General features: G+C 36.8%; 1 protein-coding gene across 1 annotated transcript; it reads right to left on the minus strand.

Annotated features, from left to right (window-relative positions):
* Positions 1–14,584: 14,584 nt before the first annotated feature.
* Positions 14,585–15,532, minus strand: Olfr823 (olfactory receptor 823). Its single transcript, NM_146673.2, has one exon. The coding sequence runs from the start codon at positions 15,530–15,532 to the stop codon at positions 14,585–14,587; it is 948 nt and encodes a 315-aa protein (NP_666884.2).
* Between the last annotated feature and the right edge of the window lie 7,450 nt (positions 15,533–22,982).

Genomic DNA, 22,982 nt, shown 5'->3' on the forward strand with positions numbered 1-22,982 from the left:
CCTTGCAGGCCTACAGAGTCGGTCAGGGCTACACAGTATGTATTTATATATGTATTGTGTTATATAATATTAAACATTAAATATTAAATGAGAGTATCTGAAATATAATTATATTTTTTCCTCTAAAGTTTTTACTTCTTATTTGTAGGTAGATTATGATTTTGAGTCTTTTGGAATATTATTTATGTGAATAATCATATAACATAGACAAGGGAAAATAAACTTTTCCTTAGGAATATTTTCTGTAGCATAGTCATCTGATAATATGTTGTTAAGAGTAATATTCTCAGAAAAAAATGACATGGATATGCATAGACTTTAGGGATATCTTTAATATTTAAAGCACTATCTGTCCCTTTTATTGGAAACTTGTACCCTCTACTTGATGTAGGTACTGAAAAAAGTAAAAGGATAGGTTTGAAATGATCACTTAATATATTGATTTAGCTTCAGTCACAGTGAAAAATGCTTTACTGTTGATTGACAGATCACTTAGTATATGATTTAGCTTCAGTCACAAAGTACAAAATGCTTTAATGTTGATTGACAGCACAATGCCTTGCTTTTTCTAAAGATTATTTTATATGTAGATTATAGAAATTCTACATTTTTACCATTCCATTCTCTTTTGTATTTAACAGTTTTGGTCATTTTACAAGTGTCTCAATAAATTTTAATAGCATATCAAAATAAATTACTAAAATTTATCTTGACATTCAAAATGAACTTGTCAAAAGAAAAAAATTCCAAAAAAAATCTTTGGAAAGAATTGGACAAAATATTATTTTTGCATAACTGTACAAGAAGCAGCAGGAACTATAGTCTACATGGTTTTACAAAGAAGGGAAAGACTTTCATTAAAAAAGCTTTATTTTCTTCCATCTGTTTTAAGCTATACTAATATATAATACAACACCATTTCCATCGAATGAATAAGTGGGCATCAGTCCTATATTAACTTACAAAGATTAATATAAAGTCATCTATAATGAAAGCTATAAATTACTCTATCAAATAAATTTAAAAGAGAAAGGAAGAGGTATGGCATAAGGCAGGTGTACTTCCCCATGGAAGGAATCCAAATATGGTTGCAAACATCAAAGTTATATGTTAAAGTTAAAAGCCTAACATACGAACTCTTTGGTAAATAGTATAATACTATTTGCACCCACCCAAGATCTCCCTCCCTCCCTCCCTCCCTCTCTCTCTCTCTCTCTCTCTTTCTCTCTTTCTCCGTGTGTGTGTGTGTGTGTGTGTGTGTATAAAACTCTGAAAACAGAAATTTCTCAATGATTCTGTAGCTCTTAATATCTAATTGTGCCACTTACAGAAACTCTTTCTGTACCACATACAGATCATAACACATACAGAAACTCTTTCTGTGATCATCTATCCAGGGATTTCATTGGGTTACTTCCAATTTTGTTCCTTGCTAAATTCACTTTTTAATAATTCCCTCTGAGACTGATTAAATTGTTGAGATATTTTACACAGACTTAACTGAAGGTAATTCACAGTAGAATACAAAAGTTTCATTCCACCTTTTGAGAATCATCTAGTTGCCCTGCTACAATTAATAACTAATTGTGACAAAGTAGATCAGTTCATTAAGTTTGGAAAATTATCTTCCTGATAACTAAATCGTACCTAGAAACAAGCTCACATTAGCCTTCTCAAAGTCACAAATTTATCTTTTGGGACTCTCTAACTAATTCACCTAAGTATAGAAGTGGAGTATTAGGTAAAAACATCCATAGGGAATCATTGTGTAAACCAGCAATATAAAATTGGCTTGAACATACTATATTGAGAAAGACTTTTTATTTAATTAGAGACATTTGTAAAAATAGTCTCAATGGATAAAAATAATTAATGGCAATGAAGAAGAGTTTCTGTACATTTTTCATTGTTTCCAGTGTTCACTGCATTGAAAGTGCAAATTTATATTGAATAAATTACTTCAGAAATCTCCCATATTTTAGGAGGAAAAAAATCTTAAAGGGATTAAAGGAAGAAGAGGCAGTCTCAACACTTAGATGAAATTCTCCTCAAAAGAAAGGCAATCAGAAAATATCCCCATCAATTTAATAAATTCTTAGGTTTAAAATGTGGACAGGGTTTTAGGAAATCATAGAACTGAGCAAACAGATTATTACATTGCAGCTGGACATTTGAACCTTTGATGATTTTTAAAATGTGTTCATTACTTTGTGCTTTAAGAAGTTCTTATTTTAAAAATATGAAGAACTTTATGTTTATGTCACACACTGATTACTATAGCACGGCTAACTATAAAAACAGAGTATTCGATTAAACATCTATAGAGAATCACTGTATTGTAAATTATCAGTGCAGAGTTGACTTGAACATACTATATTGAGAAAGACTTCATCTCTTGTTTTAAGACTTCATAGTTAATTAGAAATAGTTATATAAACACAATGTATGAAAAAAACAATGGTAACAATAGAAGAGTGTTATGTTTGGATTTCCAAATTAGGTATCTATGTGTATGCATGTGTGTGTGTGCCACACCAATTAAAGAGAAACAGTCCATGAATTTGAGAGAGAAAAGAGGTACGTAGAAGGGTGTCTTTGTTAGGATTTCATTACTGTGAAGAGACAACATGATCACAGCAACTCTTACAAAGAAATACATTTAGTTGAGTTGGCTTACAATTTCATCTGTTTAATCCATTATTATCATGGCAGAAAATATGGCAGTGTGTAGGCAAGCATGGTGCTGGAGAAGGAACTGAGAGCTCTACATCTTGATCTGCAGGCAGAAGAAGGACATTGACTCACTGGGCATAGCTTGAACATAGAAGACCTAAAAGTTCCTCTTCACAGTGATACATTTCTCCAATAAGGCCACACCTAATCCAACAAAGCCATGCCTTTAAACAGTGCCACTCCTTATGAGCCAATCATTCAAACACATGAGAATATGGGGGACCATATTTACTCAAATCCCCCACATTCCAATGGCCCCCATGGTCTTTTTGTTTTGTTTTTTGTTTTTTTGAGACAGGGTTTCTCTGTGTGCCCCCATAGTCTTGTAGCTATAGCATAATGCACAAATGCATTCAGTCTAACTACAAATGTAAAAGTTCAAACCTCAAATAATTTTCTGAGATTCATGCAATCTTTTAAGTCTAATTCCCTGTAAAATCAAAATGAAAAATGCACATCACATACTTCTAACATACAGTGGTATAACATACAGGATGTTCAATACCATTCCAAAAGGGAATATGGTGAGGAAATACTGGACCAAAGCAAGACTGAACACCAGCTGGGCAAACTCCAAACTGAATCTCCATGTCTATTGTCAAAATGCTTCCCAGATCTCCATCTCTCCAACTCCTTTCAGCTTTGTTAACTGCATATCTATCTATCTATCTCTCTCTCTCTCTCTCTCTCTCTCTCTCTCTCTCTCTCTCTCTCTCTCACCAGCCCCTCTTGACAGTTATCCCACAACTCTGGCATCTCCAATATTTTGGGGTCTCCAAGCAACTTCAATGTCAGAGCTTCATGCAATGACCTCTCTTGGCCTCCAGGCACAGACAGCTCTGCTACACAGCTGGTCTCTGACTTTTCTAAGTCATGGAGGGATATTCCATAACCCCTTTTATTCTATCCTTGTCTCTAATGCCAGAACCACATGGTTGAGTTGCCAGGTTCTGTTGCTTGCTGTAATTGAAACACTGTCCCCTTGTTCAATTACATCTCCACCAGTTTTCTGTTTTCCATGATTTCCTTCACTTAAACATGGGTGTCTTGGAACTTGCTCTGTAGAGCAGGCTGGCCTTGAACTCAGAGATCAGCATGCCTTTATCTCCTGAGTACTAGGGCTAAAGGTGTGTCCACTATGCCTGGGCCAAAGCTGTTTTTAAATTCCTTTTCACAAGATGGAATTTCTTTCTCAAAGTTAGGTAAGTAGAGTCTTCCCCTGAGGTCACCTCTCCATTTATTTCATTTCTTAACATTTAGATCCTCCATCCACTTTTTGGTACCCCTATTCTTCTCAATCTATACATTTTGTTGTTTTTTTTTTTTTTTTTTCGTGCTCATCTTACTCCTTTTCATCAAAATGCACTTCATAAAAGTGAACAGTAGTAACTATACAATAAAGTCTATACTAGGCTGTTTTAAAATTTCCTTTGGTAATGTAATTAATCTAAATCTCTTCACTTTAACCTTAGGCAATCTCTTTGGACAAAAGCAAAAAGCAGCCACATTCTTTACCAAAATCTCACAAGTATGTTCTCTAGGCAACATACTAAAAGTCTACTCCTCTGAAGTCTGTTGAGAAGGTTCCAGTAGTTCAAATCACCCACAGCATCATTGTCTTCCATGTTTTAACTAGTATGGCCCATTAAGCAGAGATAAAACATTTCAATGCTTTCCTAACCCAAAGTCCCCAAATCTACATTCCTCCAAGCAAAGGAATGGTCAGGTGTATCATAGCAAAACCCCAGTTCTTAGTACATACTTCTATCTTAGTTAGGGTTCCACTGCTATGAAGAGACATCGTAACAGCAACTCTTATAAAGAAAAACATTTAATTGAGGCTGGATCACAGTTTCATAAGTTTAGCCCATTATTGTCATAGTAGGAAACATAACAATATTCAGGCAGACATGAGTCTGTTGGGGTGGGGAGGCATACCTATTCAAACCACTACAAAAGAATTGAACAAAGGAAAAATAAAGGGTAAATAATATTATAATATACAGATTGAGAATAGGGCTACCAAAAAGTGAATGGAGCTAAATCCTATGTTCAAGGATCTAAACATTAAGAAGTGAAATGGAGAGATGACCTAAGAGGAAGACTGAAAGAAATTCCATCTTGTGAAAAGGAATTTAAATATTAAATTAAATATTACTGTGAAAAACTATCATTATTGATTAAGTATTTTAAATTTTCCTTGTATTTCTTCTTTACACTTTTTTTTGTTTTGTTTTGTTTTACCACACAGTAAGGAAAGTCATAAAAATTTTACCATTATAACAAATATGGCAAAGTGAGCTAATTTATTTAAAAAGTATATAATAAGAAATTATAGTATTTTAAGGAACATTTATGTATGGCAACAGAAAAGTAGGAAAACTGAAAATACACAGAAAATATAAACATAGATAAGTTTTAGTATCAAAATATTTTTATCACTGAAAAAATATTTACTTCCGATATTCATAGAAATTATTTTTATCAGATATTAATATAAAATAACATTTACAAGATGAATTGTAGATGAAAAATTAAGTTTTCTAGAAAGAAATAAGAAGGAAATAAATCACAGAATGAGAAAAGTCTGATGTTTTACAACAGCAAGCCAAACTTTATAAAAGAATCTTAAGTTTAATAATAAAACCTGATAAATTTTAAATAATTATGAAACAATTTTGAGTAATGGTATGCACCTATTTAATAATATAAAAAGTACCATAAACTTCAAATATTTATTTTGTTTTTTAAAATGAGGTTGAAAGATGCTTCAATGTGTTTAAGAGCACTTGTTGCTCTGGACGAGGACCTCACATGTTCAACACCCACACTGGGTAGCTCACATATGCCTGTAACTCCCATTCCAGGGGACCTGAATCCTCTTTTGGCCTCCATGGACATCTGCATGTACATGGCTCTTGCATACACACTCAGGCACATACATTTAAACAAACAAATAAGTAAATAAATAAATAAAAATAAAGATAAGAAGCAATATTATAATCAAGAAAACAGAAAAGGCATATAGCTCAACATTAGAATGTTTGCTTAGTATGAACTAGGCTATATGCATTATCCCCACCTTGGAAGAAAATTAATAATAGTAACAAGAATAACAACTTGCTCTGGTTGTCATAAATGAACTATATCACATTTGTTATAAATCACAGAATTGCCCTGAATCTAGTACTTTTTAAAATTATAGATAAAAATCAAAGTGCCAAAGCTAAATAGTATGATGTAAAGAAATGATCTAACCTCAGTGGCATAGAATAATAATCATAGAAGTTCAAGGTTTCTTATATTTTTGTTTTCTTCACATTATGTCATTTACTAAATGAAGGGTGTGTTTTATTTTAAAAATAGCTCATTCTTTCTAAAGTTTTGATTATATATTTTCATGTAAGTTTCTTTACTTGACTATGTAAATAATATTAACTTAAACATAGAAGACAACAATAGGGGTTCCTTTGGCCAAAGAAAGGTCAATTTTACCTATATTTGTTTAAGCCAAATTCATAGTGCTTTTACTAGGTAAACCCTGACAGAACATCTGTATTAAGTAATAAAAGAATTGCCAGGCAGTGGTGGTGCATGCCTTTAATCCCAGCACTTGGGAGGCAGAGGCAGGCAGATCTCTGAGTTCTAGGCCAGCCTGGTCTACAGAGTGAGTTCCAGGACAGCCAGCGCTATACAAAGAAACCTTGTCTAGAAAAAAAAAAGTAATAAAAGAATTATAAAAAAAATGACAGCATGAGTTTATGTGATAGAAGACAATGAAAATCTAGTGTCACTTTTGTGATAGTTACACAAAAGATGGAAGTCATATATCTGCCCATCAGGGCATTTTAGGAAAATCCAAACTCATCAACATTCTCTAAAATAGGTAGTCAACAATGTTCCATGTTGTCAGTGTTGTTTTAAAAACACTGAGAAGCTATTTCAAAATGAAAGAATCTGAGAAGACATGACATTGGGATGACTGAATTAATGTCTATTTCTGATATAGGTCCTTTATAAAAGAATTGATGGAAAAACTGATGTAACTTAAATAAAGTGTCAGATTAGATGGAATAACGTTGATTTTAATGGTTACATATCTAGTTCTGGAACAAAACGAGTTTGAACTCAGTCAACCCACATATAGGAAAATATTTTTTTATAAATTTATAATTTGAACAAAATGGATAAATAAAAAAATTAAAAATTAAAACAAAATTAGACATATCACAAATGCATAACGCATACATAGAGAGTAGGCTGTTAAAAACACTTAAATATATAATAAAACATTTAAAATGGGCTGAATTTCACATACCACTAAGCCTGGTGACCTGAGCTCAACCCATTGGTGGAAGGAGAAAATGAACTTCCAGAATGTCTCCCAGGACCTCCATATATATGTCATGGACTGTGCACTCACATGCATACACATACAAGCATACACTTAAATTATGTTCAACAAACATAATTTTATTGAAAATGGATTTTTTTCTCACACATTATATATTGATTACTATTTTATCTCCCTCTACTCCTCCTGGTTCCTCACCACCTCTTCTCTTATCTGGATCTACTCCTTTTCTCTCACTAGAAAAAAAAAAACAGACTTCTAATAAAATAAAATACAGTAAGATGAAACAAGACCAAAACATCTGAATTGGACAAAACAAATGAATAGAAGGAAAACAGCAGAACAATCAGAAACACAGTATTTCTTACTCTCAGGAATCCACAAAAGAACACTAAACTAGAAACCATATATATATATGGTTCATATCCATGTAGGCCTTGTGCATTTTGCCTCAATCTCTATGAGTTCATATGAGTTTAAATCATGTTATTTAGAATACCTAAACAAACAATAAAAAAGAATACCTAAACAAAAATAGTTATATCAATCAATGGAATCAAATTAAAGACCCAAACCTCACTCCACACACCTATGGACACATGATATTTGACATGAAAGCCAGAAATACACAATGGAAAAAAGATGGCATCTTCAATAAATGGTGTTTGTTAAACTGTACAACCTCATATAAAAGAACCCAAAAGAGATCCTTATGTGTCACTTTACATAAAACTCAACTCAAAATGGATCAAGGACCTTATCGTAAACCAGATACACTAAACCTGATAGAAGAGAAAGTGAATACATTGAACAGGAGACAACTTCCTGAGCAAAACACAAATAGCATATGCACTAATATCAACAATTAATAAATGGGACTTCATGAAATAGAAGCCTTCACCCAGGAAAAGATACAAAGTGGCAGCCTATTTAATGAGAAAAGAAATTTTTTATGAACTACACATCAGGTAGGTGGCTAAATTCCAAAATATATAAAGATCTCATACAATTTGCAAAACACAAGAAAATCAAGAAGAACGAAGACCAAAGTGTGGATACTTCGATCCAAAACACCCATGGAAGGAGTTACAGAGACAAATTTTGGAGCTAAGATGAAAGGATGGACCATCCAGAGACGACCCCACTCAGGGATCCATCCCATAATCAGCCACCAAACCCAGACACTATTGCATATGCCAGCAAGATTTTTGCTGAAAGGACCCTGATATAGCTATCTTGAGTGAGGCTATGCCAGTGCCTGGCAAATACAGAAGTGGATGCTCACAGTCACCTATAGGATGGAACACAGGGCCCCCAATGGAGGAGCTAGAGAAAGTACCCAAGGAGCTGAAGGGGTCTGCAACAATAGGAGGAACAACATGAACTAACCAGTACCCCCAGAGCTCATGTCTCTAGCTGCATATGTAGCAGAAGATGGCCCAGTTGGCCATCATTGGGAAGAGAGGCCCCTTGGTCTTGCAAACGTTATATACCCCAGTATAGGGGAATGCCAGGGCCAAGAAGTGGGAGTGAGTGAGTAGGGGAGCAGGGCGGGGGGAGGGTATAGGGAAATTTTAGGATAGCATTTGAAATGTAAATAAAGAAAATATCTAATAATAAAAAAGAAAGAAAGCAATGAAAACAAGTTCCCCAAGAGTCAATAAAAGAAAAATGCCTTTCAAAACAAAACAAAATCTCAAAAAACTAAATATGGAGAAAATAAATGACAATTAAAAATGAAATGTTGGGGGGGGGGCGGAGGCTGGAGAGATGGCTCAGCAGGGTTAAGAGCACTGACTGCTCTTTCGAAGGTCCTGAGTTCAAATCCCAGCAGCCACCATTCACAACCATCTGTAATGAGATCTGACGCCCTTTTCTGGTGTGTCTGAAGACAGCTACAGTGTGCTTTCATATAATAAAAATGAAATGCATATCTAAACAGAAATCTCAGAAGAGGAAGCCCAAATGGTGGAGAGACATTTTTTAAATGTTGAACTTACTTAACTATAAGAGAAATGCAAATTTAAACTGCTTTGAGATTTGATCTTGCATCCACTATATTGGCTCAGGTCAATAAAACAAGTTACAGTATATTCTGTTCAGGATGTGGCAAGGATTGCTGATGATGTGGAAAACGTGTACTGCTACTATAGAAACAACAAATACAGAGGTGGATGATCTCAGTCAACCATTGAACTGAGCATAGGGACAGCTCAATGGAGGAGCTAGAGAAAGGACCCAAAGAGATGAAGGGGTTTGCAGCCCATAGGAGGAACAACAATATGAAGCAACCAGTACCCCCAGAGCTCCAGGGACTAAACCACCAACCAAAGAATACCCATGGAAGGACCCATTTCTCCAGTTGTATATGTAGCAGAGGATGGTCTTGTTGGTCATCAATGGGAGGAGAAGCCCTTGGTCCTGTGAAGGCTTGATGCCCCAGTGTAGGGAAATGCCAGGGCCAGGAAGCAGGAGTGGGTAAGTTGGTGAGTAGGGGGTGGGGGCAGGAGAGGGAATAGGATGTTGTCAGAGGGGAAACCAGGAAAGAGGATAATATTTGAAATGTAAATAAAGAAATTATCTAATAAAAATATTAGCAATAAAAATGTGGAGATTCTTCAAGAAAACAGGAGTCAATCTTCTTCAAGATCCAGCTATACCACATGGACTTTTATCATGAAGGGTTGTTGAACTTTGTCAAAGGCCTTTTCTGCATATAATAGGATGATTATGTGGTGTTTTTTTCAGTTTGTTATATGAAATGTATCAAAAAAAATATCCATTTCCTTTAGATTTTCCAATTTGTTGGAGTACTAATTTTTTTTTCTAAGCATAATATTTTTTTATTAGGTATTTTCCTCATTTACATTTTCAATGCTATCCCAAAGGTCCCCCATACCCACCCCCCAATCCCCTACCCACCCACTCCCTCTTTTTGGCCCTGGCGTTCCCCTGTACTGGGGCATATAAAGTTTGCAAGTCCAATGGGTCTCTCTTTGCAGTGATGGCCGACTAGGCCATCTTTTGATACATATGCAGCTAAAGACAAGAGCTCCCGGGTACTGGTTAGTTCATATTGTTGTTCCACCTATAGGGTTGCAGTTCCCTTTAGCTCCTTGGGTAATTTCTCTAGCTCCTCCATTGGGGGCCATGTGACCCATCCAATAGCTGACTGTGATCATCCATTCCTGTGTTTGCTAGGCCCCGGCACAGTCTCACAAGAGAGAGCTATATCTGGGTCCTTTCAGCAAAATCTTAATTTTTAAAATAGGCACTTACTGTTCTCTGAGTTACCCTGATGTCTGTTCTTAAGCCCTCCTTTTCATTTCTAATTTTCTGCATTTCTTAATGGGGAAACCTCTCTCTCTCTGTTACTTAATTTGGATTAGAATTTGTTAATCTTATGGTTTTACTAAAAAAAAAAATCTCTTTGTTTCATTATTACTTTGGATTTTCATTTTATTTCATTTTATTTGATTTGATTTTATTGTATTTTATTTTATTGATTGTAGTCCTTAGTTTGATTATTTTCTTGCACTCTAGTACCTTTGGGTGCATGTCCTTTTATTTGATCTAGAGCTTTCAAGTGTGCTGTTAAATTACCATATTAGATCACACCTCCCCCCCTTTTTAAATTAAGTGCTATGAACTTACCTTTAGAACTGCCTTCATTGTGTTTTACAAGTTTGGGTATTTTGTATATTCATCATCATTCAATTCTAGAGAGTCTTTAATTTCTTTGCTTATTTCTATCTTGACCCATTTTTTTATTTTTATTTTTTAATTATTCACTTATATCCTGCACACTAGCTCCCTCCTGGTCACCCCCTTCCATAATCCTTCCCACTAATCCCCTACCTTTCTCTGTCACCCTTGCACATCAAGTCTGTGAGGCTAGGCACATCCTCTCCCACTGAGGCCAAACAAGACAGACCAGCTAGAAGAACATTTCCCACACACAGGTACCAGTTTTTGGGATAGCCCTGGCTCCAGTTGTTCGAGACCCACATGATGACTAAGCTGCCCATCTGCTAAATACATGCGGAAAGGCCTACGTCCAGCCCATATATGTTCTTTGTTTGGTAGTTCAGTCTTCGAGAACCTTAAGGGTCCAGGTTAGTTGACTCTGCTGGTTTTTCTGTGAAGTTCCTATCCCCTTAGAGGTCAAATCCTTCCTCCTGTTCTTCTATATAATTCCCCAAGCTCCAATCATTGGCTGTGGATCTCTGCATCTGTTCAAATCAGCTGCTGGGTGGAGCCTCTCAAAGGACAGCCCTCCTAGACTCCTGTCTGCAAGCATAAGTGGTATCATTAATAGTATGAGAGATTGGTGCTTGCCCATAGGATGGGTCTCAAGTTGAGCCAGTTATTGGTGGGCCATTCCCTTAGTCTTTGCTCCATTCCCCATATATGCATTTCTTGTAGACAGGATAAATTTTGAGTTGAAATTTTTGTGGGTAGGTTGGTATCCCTATTCCTCCATTGAGGTTCCTGCCTGGCTATAGGAGGTGGTCTTTTTAGGTTCAATTTCCCCAGTTCTGTGAGTCACAGCTAAGGACATCCCTGTTGATTCTTGTGAGCTTCTCTTATCTTAGATCACTCTGTCTTTGTGCAGATGGCCCCTAACTTTCCACCCCCATCAGTTGCAGATTTCCATTCTCATGGACATCTGGTCATCCCTCCTGTACATCCTCACACCTGATCCTTCACCCCCTATTCCCCTCCCCATTCCCTCTTTCACCCATTTCCATCTCTCCCATTGTCTCTTAGGACTATTTTATTTCCTCTTCTGAGTGAGAATCAACCATCCTTGCTTGTGTCTTCCTTCTTGTTTAGCTGTTTTGGGTCTGTGAAGTGTAACATGGTACCTGTATTTTCTGGCTAATATCTACTAATAACTGAGTACCTACCATGCATGTCTTTTGGGGACTGGGTTACCTCAATCAGGATGATATTCTCAAGTTTCATAAATTTGTCTGCAAAATTCATGATGTCTTGATTTTAATAGCTAAATAGCAATCCATTGTGTAGATGTACCACATTTTCTTTGACAGGGGAACACTCCTCCAGTTCTGCTGAGAGTGCAAACTTGTATAACCACTTTGGAAATCAATTTGGTGTTTTCTCAGAAAATTGGAAATAGTTCTACATCAAGGCCCAGCTATATGACTCCTGGGCATATACCAAAAGATGCTGCAATTCAAAAAGATACTTGCTCAACTATGTTCATAGCAGCTTTATTCATAATAGTCAAAAATGGGAAACAACCTAAATATTCCTCAATTGAAAAAAATGGAAAAAGAAACTGTGGTACATCTACACAATGGAATACTATTGAGCTATTAAAAAAGCAAGAAATCATGTATTTTGCAGGCAAACTTGAGAATATCATCATGAGTGAAGTAACCCAGTCAGTCCCAAAACAACAAGCATGGTATGTACTCACTTATAAGTGGATATTAGCCAGAAAATACAGGTACCACGTTATACTACAAAGACTCAAAGAAACTAAACAAGAAGGAAGGCCCAAACAAGAAATCTCGAATCTTACACAGAAGGGGAAATAAAATAGTCATAAGTGCCGAATGAAAGGTGGTAACTGAGAGGAAGGAGTATGGGGAAGGGAATGGGGGATTCAGGACCAGGTATGGGGAATGGCAGAAGAGATGGCTAGATGACCATGAAAATAAAAGAAAATCTGCAACTGACAGGGATGAGGAGGTGAGGGGGCATCTCTAGGGTGAGACAGACACTTGGGAAAAGAGAGGCACCCAAGAATCAACGGGAGTGACCTTAGCTGTGACTTACAACATTGGGGATATGGAATCTAAAGAGACCATATCCAGTAGCCAGACAGGAACTCCAATGGAGGAATAGAAATACCAACCCACCCACATAATATTAAACCCAAAATTTATCCTTTCTACAAGAAACACAGGCACAGGGGAAAGAGCAGAGAGACTGAGAGAATGACCAACCAATAACTGGCCCAACTTGAGACCCATCCCGTGGGCAAGCACCAATCCCTAAAACTCTGTTATACTTGCAGACAGAAGCATGTTGTCCTCTGAGAGGCTCAACTAAGAAGCTGACTCAGATACAGATATCCACAGCCAAGGGGCCCTGAAGGGGATAGGAACTCCACAGGAAGACCAACAGTCAACTAACCCAGATTCTCAGGGTCTGAACCACCAACCAAAAAACAACAACAACAAAAAAGGCTGGACGTAGGGCTCTCCCTTCATATGTAGCAAGTGTGCAACATGACATCATGTGGGTCCTGAACAGCTGAAACAGGGGCTATCCCAAAATCTGTTGCCTGTATGTGGGATATGTTCTACTAGCTAGGCAGTCTTGCCTGGCCTCAAAGGGAAAGGAAGTGCCTATTCTAGCAGAGACTTGTAGTGCCAGGACTGGGAGAAATGCATGGGGCTCTAACACCCATTCAGAGAAGAGGAGAAAAGATGAGGAAAGGATTATAGGAGAGGCTTACTGGAAGGAGGCCAGTGAGCAGGCTGTAAAGTGAATGAGTAAAAAAAAAAATTAAAATTAAAATTAAATTTTAGAACTGGGATGTGCCAAGAAAATAGACTATACTGAAATAATAAATTATTTTAAACAACCCTGAGGTGAATGCAACACTACACACTACAGAACAAATACATATAAACAAAGAAAAGTGCATTTATATTAATGGATGTACAGGTCTTTAACATGTTAATAAAACTAAAGTAACATTATTCAAATTCACAAAAGAAAGTTAACACAGTCAAAGAAAACAGGAAAATAAAACAATTATAGGATATGAACATATGTATACAGAAATCATTTATATAGATAATATGAGCATTCATTTTAGTGGTATTATACTTTGAATAAACTAGAGCAAAATAAAAAAAATCAAGTAACAACTTGACACATCATCAAAAGATATTTTATAAAAAACTCAAAATTAAACTTTATATTACAACCATTACCATGTCCAAAAAAGAAACTAGGATTAAAATTGTTAAGACATAATTAGAAGGTTTGCATATCTGCAGGCATTGAAATACTCAAATTATTATAAGAAAATATTTTCTGTAATATCATGAAAGTAATTTTTCAAATTTGGAGCAAAATGCATAATTTTAATTTAGATATAAAATCTTGAAATAAAGAACATAAATATGAACTAATTAGGCAACCATTAATGATGCTGTCCATCAAAGTCTATTAGAAAAACTATGACAATATAGTTTTTAAGCAATTCAATGTATATTTAATTTAGTAGTAATGAATTTAACTTTATTTTTTATAATGGTAATAACCAGCTATGACAAAATGGTTACATAGAGGAAACAATGAAAATGTACTTGGACTTTTACTTTAAAAAGATATATAAATCAAAATTAAAATTTAATATCCAAAACACAGAGATGACTTTGATTGAACTATTCCATAAATGCCTGATGATGTGGCTTTTAGTTGATTTTTCAGGTTGAAGGAAACTGAAAGTCAGTGCCAGGGTATTTTTCTCAGCAATGTCTTCTTCAAAGCACTTTTTACCTCTGTATTCCTTAAGCTATAAATCAGAGGATTCAGCATTGGGATGATAAGTGTGTAGAATACAGCTACAATCTTGCTTTTCTCTGGGGAGGAGATGGACCCAGGCTGAGCATACATGAAGAACACTGTTCCATAGAATAAACTCACCACTGCTATATGAGAGCCACATGTAGAGAAGGTTTTACTCCTACCATGGGTGGAGGGGATCTTCAGGACAGTGGAAAGGATGTAGGCATAGGAAACCAGAATGATAGTGATGGTGGAGATGATGATGAGAGCAGAGAGAATAAACAACACAATCTCATTCACAAAAGTGTCAACACATGAGATCTTGATCAGAGCTGGGACATCACAGAAAAAGTGGTCCAGCCTGTTTTCTCCACAGAAACGCAAGCTGAAGGTGAATCCTGTTTGTATCATGGAGTTGATGCATCCACAGATATAGGAGCCAGCCACCAAACGAATACAAGCTGGCTGAGACATATGGACTGTGTACAGGAAAGGCGAGCAAATGGCTGAGAAGCGGTCATAAGCCATCACAGCCAGAAAGAAACCTTCTGTTCCAACGAAAAGAGCAAAGAAAAAGAACTGTGTTGCACATTCATTATATGAAATTTTCTTTTCCTTGGAGAAAAAAGTAGCAAGAGCTTTGGGTGCAATGACTGTGGAATAGCAGAGATCTAAAAAGGATAAATTTTGGAGAAAGAAATACATTGGTGTATGAAGTCTGGAGTCTATTTTAATGACAGTTAACATGCTGAGGTTTCCCAATACAATGACCAGATAGATAAACAAGAACAGTAAGAATAAGGGAACCCGTGCTTCTGGAGACGTCCAGAATCCCAGCAGGATAAAGTCTGTCAGCTCAGTATAGTTCCTGCTCTGCTCCAGTTTCATAACTGAGACCTATCTGAAAAAAATAGATCACAGAGCAGTGTTGTCAACTTATGGCTCCTATTCAGGGGAGGACTGCTAATATAAGTTTATGCATTTTTAGTTTTTACTGGGCTTAGTCAATATTCTGCTGAAAATTAAGCCATGCATTAGCTCTAAGATAATAAGCCCCTATATAAAGTGAGGCATGTGAGTGGTAGACACCTAAGAAAAATGTGAGATGCTTTCCAAACTTTTAGTACACCAAAGTCCATCTCTGTCCAAGGGGAGCTTCTAATACCTGCTGTATGTGGTTGTTGTGAGAATTACATGAAACAAAGCATTAAAAAGTAGTATTTGTAATGACCCAAACATTAAAAATTTAATAGTAGTCAAACGCATTAAACACATTCACATATAATTCTTTGAAATTTAGAAATGAGAAATTGGGTGAAAATCCCTACCACAAAGTTCAGTTAATTTGGTTCTTGTTTGTTTGTTTGTTTGTTTGTTTGTTTTATTAGGCATTTATTTCATTTACATTTCCAATGCTATCCCAAAAGTCCCCCACACGCTCCCCCACCCACTCCCTCACCCACCCACTCCCACTTCTTGGCCCTGGAGTTCCCCTGTACTGAGGCAGATAAAGTTTGCATGACCAATGAGCCTCTCTTTCCACTGATGGCAGACTAGGCCATCTTCTAATTTGGTTCTTTTAAAACAATGATTAATGAAGGGGAAAAAACCTTTAAATTGATAGAGATCAAGAAAGGATATCTGCAATACTTTGGAGGAGAGAAACAAAAGGTGAAATTATGTAATTAAATTAAATCAAAAATAAAAGAAATAAAGAACATGTCACGTGTATGTAAAGTCCTTAGGATGCAGGGGGTTGCAGTATTACAAGGTGAAGAACCTGCCTGGAAAAATGTCATCCACAGGAACACTCAGCCTTGTGTCCCCTGCTCAAGGCTTACATTGTTAACTCCTGTTTTCTTACACTGTTAACTCCTGTTTTCTTACACTGTTTACTTCTGCTTTCTTACACTGTTAACTCCTGTTTTCTTACACTGTAAACTCCTGTTTTCTTACACTGTTTACTCCTGTTTTCTTACACTGTTTACTCCTGCTTTCTTACACTGTTAACTCCTGTTTTCTTACACTGTAAACTTCTGTTTTCTTACACTGTTAACTCCTGTTTTCTTACACTGTTTACTCCTGCTTTCTTACACTGTTAACTCCTGTTTTCTTACACTGTAAACTCCTGTTTTCTTACACTGTTAACTCCTGTTTTCTTACACTGTTTACTCCTGCTTTCTTACACTGTAAACTCCTGTTTTCTTACACTGTAAACTCCTGTTTTCTTACACTGTTAACTCCTGTTTTCTTACATTGTTTACTCCTGCTTTCTTACACTGTTAACTCCTGTTTTCTTACACTGTAAACTCCTGTTTTCTTACACTGTTAACTCCTGCTTTCTTACACTGTTAACTCCTGCTTTCTTACACTGTTAACTCCTGTTTTCTTACACTGTTAACTCCTGCTTTCTTACTCTGTTAACCTCTGCTTTCTTACACTGTTAACTCCTGCTTTCTTACAGTTTACTCCTGTTTTCTGCATCATTTACTGTTCATCTATGAATCCCAGGGGCTTCTTTTGGGGCAGCCAAGCTCCAGCATCTCTTTTCCCCTGCTATTTTAGACATACAAATTATTTGCTTATATAAAAATGTCATGGCTGACATATGTAATTAATTTCCCCCAAAAGAAATATTTTTCTCTGTAAATATTAACAAAACATGAAACAAAACTATCAGAGTCTATATTACACAGACACTCAAGTAATTCTTTAGTAAATATAAAGTTACTATCAAATGTCAAAAAGTACAAAAACAAAAAATAATGACTAAAATACCTGAGAAGTTAAAATGAAGTAGAAGAATGGGTTTTATTATATACTCTTAGTGAACTAACATTTAATTTCAGATCTACAAAAATCAGGGTTTTTTTCCTTGAGGGACCCAATGAACTTTGAACTTGTACATTTCTATTTCAAAATCCCATGCAATTAAAAGTAAAACAGAGACAGAAGTGAAAGTGGCTTAGCTTATGTCTTTTGTTCTTATGAAGAACAAGAAAACTGATCCAACAGGTTGCTATAAGGATTGCCTAAAGTTACATATAAAAGTTAAGTAAAATATCTAGCCCATGGAAAATAGGAAGTATTAAATAAATAAGATCTACAGAAAAATAAATGAATAAGATCTACAGAAAAAAATACATTTTTTTTTAATTTTTGAAATCTAAATACCCAACTACTAAAATCAGGCTACAAAAAAATCCTCACTAAAGGCCTTTAAAAGTTATTGTGTTTTTAAAGTCATATTAGGAAAATTATAACTGAGAAAGATATTTATCTTTCATATAGATTCTTCAAGTACCAAACCACATGAACCAACCACACCTGTTTGTTTCCTGCTGTCACATGCCCTCACCACACTAGTCTCAAAAGAAATTCCTTCACTGGGTCTTCAATTCAAACTTCAAGAAATGTCTTTTTTTTACAGTGTGTAAATGTGAAAATGAAGGTACCTCCTACAACTGAAGTCCTTTAATCCACCTGCATAATACTACGAAATAAAGAAAGAAAATCAGAAAGTTGTAATATATACACATATATTACTGTTTAAAAGAAAATAAGCCCCAGAGGTCAATTAGGTCAGTGTTTGCTCTACTTTCTGACTCAGTAGAATCACTTGGGAAGTTGTTTTGCTTTTCTATTTAATACTTTTTCCTGGGTAGCACCTTAGTACTAATTAGTCTGAAATTGTGAAATGTCTGCAGGTGAGATGAATTTAGGTAGGATATCTTCATTTGCTGATTCCTACTGACTCTTATAATTTCAGTCTATGAAGAAGTTCAGAGATAAAGTAGGCTGCAGTGCTTCCAAGGGAACAAATTTTTCCTCACTCAAAATTAATCGTTGATTATGAAAAATCTTTGAAAGGATATTATATCATTTCACAACTACTGCTTCTAGGAGTCCCTGCCTTTATTCAACAGAAACATGTAATAAACCTAACTCATTTCTCTTATTTCTGATGTCATTTAACGCTAAGAATTGGATCACATATTTGTAATATTGCTCACTAGATAAACATTTATGTAATATTGATGCTTGATATAAAAAGAATAAACCAACAATACATCCAATTAAAATATATTCCTTCACTGTTTTTATTATTTCCTTTTGTGATGTCCACTTTATGTAAGTAGCTTTTCTGAGCTTTGAAAGACTATTTAGAGATAACATGAAAATATAAAACCTTTTTCTATATAATATTGGATCTTAATATATTGAAGAGGCTTTTGCAGGCTCCCCCAGCTTGAAGCAGGCTGATCCAGACTTTGACCTTGCTGCCACTAAGAAGGAGATTACCTAGAGTGGAGCCTTCCGACCTAGATGGCTCTATTGTTTTGTCACCTGCCACTGCTCTTTCCAAGACAGTGCTACCTGCTGAGAGGTCCCTGAGATATTCTGGAGGAACACCCTATCCTACAGGCTGGCTCCAGACACCAAGAATGGACTGGCGGGGGATGGGCCTTCCCCCTTATAAGCACACTCTCTTAGTAAACTGGTGGGCCTTGAACAGAATCGTGTCTTGGTCTCCATTAATTTCTCTCACCATCTAAGTCTTTTTCAGCCCCAGCCTGCCTCCCAGGTGTTCAAGTAGGCCGCAGGCTGGCTTACAACAGGCTTTTCTGTTATGAAGTCCAAATAATTAAATTTAAAAAAAAATTGTGTACTTAAATTACGTGTAATTTTCTGATTACTATCAATTTGTAAAAATAAGGACTGACCTAAAATAATTAGCAATAAAAATAAAATGAGAAAAATATATTTGCATTTATGCTACCCTAACTTCCTAAAACTACTTAATTCATTGTGGAAATGCACCACATTTTCTGTATCCATTCCTCTGTTGAAGGACATCTGGGTTCTTTCTAGATCCTGGCTATTTAAAGAAGGCTGCTATGAACATAGTGGACCATGTGTTCTTATTACATTTTGGAGCATCTTTTGCATATATGCCCAGAAGTGGTATAGTTGCGTCCTCAGGTAGTGCTGAAGAGCAAAAACTTATAATTTTGGGTCTTATAGCATTGTGGTATCTAAGTTCAAGAAATTCAGGGCTGAAGAATAGACCCAGGCGGGTCCAAGCACAGCCAAACCCACCCTGTAGCTAAGAATGTCTGGCCATAAAAGATAAAAAAGAGAATGCAGGAACTAGCCAGGGCTATCAGGACGGACCAAATGGCCATCTGGCAGGATGGCGCCTCCCAGGCGGTGCCTCCCTATAGCCCCCCATAAATCATACATTGACCAGGTGTCCTGCTGACCTTGAGAAGTCCCAAGCCCTTGTGCCTCCCTACACCTTAGCCTGTTAATTTGTAATCACCCCGCCGACATTTAAATAAGCCAATCATGTGTAACAGCGCAAATTCTTTCGGCTCCCCCCTTTTGGTTTGTGGTTTTTGCCTTTATAAGCCTGTAAAAAGTTTGGGCCGGGGTCGAACTCCCCTGCCCCCTGCGCAGTGCATGAGTTTCGACCCCAGCATGCTGGCTTGAGTGCGCCTTTGTTGTTTGTGTGTTTGTGTGCCATTAAAGCCTCATGTAGTTACAGCAAGTTCGGTCTCAGCATCCTACTGGGTGCGCCACTCCCCGAGGAGGGACTCCCCACGGGGGTCTTTCAGTACTATGTCCAGTTTTCTGAGGAACCACCAGACTGATTTCCAGAGTAGCTGTACCAGCTTGCAATCCCACCAATATTGGAGGAGTATTCCTCTTTCTCCACATCCTCGCCAACATCTGCTGTCACCTGAGTTTTTGATTTTAGCCATTCTAACTAGTGTGAGGTGGAATCTCAGGGCTGTTTTGATTTGCATTACCCTGTTGACTAAGGATGTTGAACACTTCTTTAGGTGCTTCACGGCCATTCAAGTTTGCTCATATGAGAATTCTTTGTTTAGCTCTGTACCCCATTTTTAATAAGGTTATTTGGTTCTATGGATTCTAACTTCTTGAGCTCTTTGTATATATTGTGTATTAGCCCTCTATTGGATGTAGGATTGTTAAAGATCTTTTCCAAATCTGTTGGTTGCCTTTTTGCCCTATTGACAGTGTCCTTTGCTTTACAGAAGCTTTGTGATTTTATGAGGATTCATTTGTCAATTCTTGATATTAGAGCATAAACTATTGGTGTTCTGTTCAGGAAAATTTCCCCTTTGCTCATGTGCTCGAAGCTCTTCCCCTCTTTATTTACTATTAGTTTCATTGTATCTGGTTTTATGTGGAGGTCCTTGATCTACTTGGACTTGAGCTCTGTACAAAGAGATAAGAATGGATCGATTTGCATTCTGCATGTTAACTGCCAGTTGAACTAGTACCATTTGTTGAAAATGCTGTCTTTTTACCACTGTATGATTTTAGCTCCTTTGTGAAAGATCAAGTGATCATAGGTGTTGGGTTCACTTTTGGGTCTTTAGTTCTATTCCAATGATCTACCTGCCTGTCTCTGTACTAATACCATGCAGTTTAACTTGAGGTCAAGGATGGTGATTTCACCAGAAGTTCTTTTATTGTTTAGAATAGTTTTCACTATCCTGGGTTTTGTTATTCCAGATGAATTTGCAAATTGTTCTTTCTAACTCTATGAAGAATTGAGTTGGAATTTTGATGGGGATTGCATTGAATCTACAGATTGCTTTCTACAAGATGGCCATTTTTACTATATTAATCCTACCAATCCATGAGCATGGAAGATCTTTCTATCTTCTGTGATCTTCTAAGATTTCTTTCTTCAGAGACTTAAAGTTCTCGTCATACAGATCTTTCACTGGCTTGGTTAGAATCACACCAATGTATTTTATATTACTTGTGACTATTGTGAAGAGTGTCATTTCCCTAATTTCTTTCTCAGAATGTTTATCCTTTGAGTAGAGGAAGGCTACTGATTTGTTTGAATTAATTTTATATCCGTTCACTTTGCTGAAGTTGTTTATTAGGTTTACATAATGGAGTACTATTCAGCTATTAAAAATAATGGTTTCATGAAATTCTTAGGCAAATAGATGGAACTAGAAAATATCATCCTGAGTGAGGTAACCTAGACACAAAAGAATAGTAGGCATTCACTGATAAGTGGATATTAGCCCAAAAGCTCAGAATACCCAAGATACAATTCACATACCATATGAAGCTCAAGAAAAAGGAAGAACAAAGTGTGGATGGTTCAGTCCTTCTTAGAAGGGGGAATAAAATACTCAATGTGGGTAGAGGGTAGGACAGACCAGGGAGGAAGAGAGGAGGAGGGGAGAAAAGTGGGGCAGGATCACGTATTCAAGGAGACAGGGATGATATACAAATGGTCAGGAATTTGAACAGAGGTGTGTAGCAATGGGGGATATGGAAATGGAGTTAGCCACCAGCAAGTCCCAGATGCTAGGAAAGCAAGAGGCTCCTAGGAACCAACAGGGATGAGATTAGCTGAAATGCCCAACAAAGAAGAAGAAGAAGAACCTGTAGAGACAATATCCAGAGGTTAGGCAAGGCCCCTGGTTGGGGAATGGGGTCACCCACTCATCTTCAAACTTTTAACCCAGAGTTTCTCCTGTCTAAAGGAAATGTGGAGACAAAGTGTGGAGCAGAGACTGAAGTAAAGGCCATCCAGAGACTTCACCGCCTGGGAATCCATCCCATATACAGACACCAAACCCAGACATTATTGTGGAGGAGCTGACAGGAGCCTGAAATAGCTGTCTCCTGAGAGGCTCTGCCAGAGCCTGACAAATACAGAGGCAGATGCTAGCAGCCAACTATTGGACTGAGCACAGGTTTCCCAATGGAGGAGTTAGAGAAAAGACTAAAGGAGCTGATAGGGTTTGCAACCCCATAGGAAGAACAACAATATCAACCAACCAGACCCCCCCAAAGCTCCCAGGGACTAAACCACCAACCAAAGAGTACACATGGTCCCACTCACATATGTTGCAGAGGATGGCCTTGTCAAGCATCAATGGGAGGAGTGATCCTTGGTCCTGTAAAGGTTTGATGCCCCAGCATAGGGGAATGCCGGGGCAGTGAGGTGGGAGTAGGTGGGTGGAAGGGAGAGTACCCTGATAGATACGGGAAGGGGGATGGAATAGAGGGGTTCCAGAGGGGAAACTGGGAAAGGGGATAACATTTAAAATGTAAATATATAGCATATCAAATAAAGAAACTATTTAAATCAAATCAGTAATTCTGTAAGATCATTTATCCATTTAAATAATATTAATTTATGAAAGTTTATCTTCATATTGATATCCAGGAAAATTTCCTAATAGAGTGGAAGCAATCACAGCTCTCTGATCCTTGCTGTTCCAGAGACAGCTGCATCTTTTCATGCAGTGCCAGCCTCATCCTATAGAAAACA

Source organism: Mus musculus, chromosome 10 (assembly GCF_000001635.26).
Source record: "Mus musculus strain C57BL/6J chromosome 10, GRCm38.p6 C57BL/6J".
Lineage (NCBI taxonomy): Eukaryota > Metazoa > Chordata > Mammalia > Rodentia > Muridae > Mus > Mus musculus.

Coding starts and splice junctions, on each gene's coding strand:
- Olfr823 (NM_146673.2), bottom strand. CDS start 15,532: ATGAAACTGGAGCAGAGCAGGAACTATACTGAGCTGACAGACTTTATC.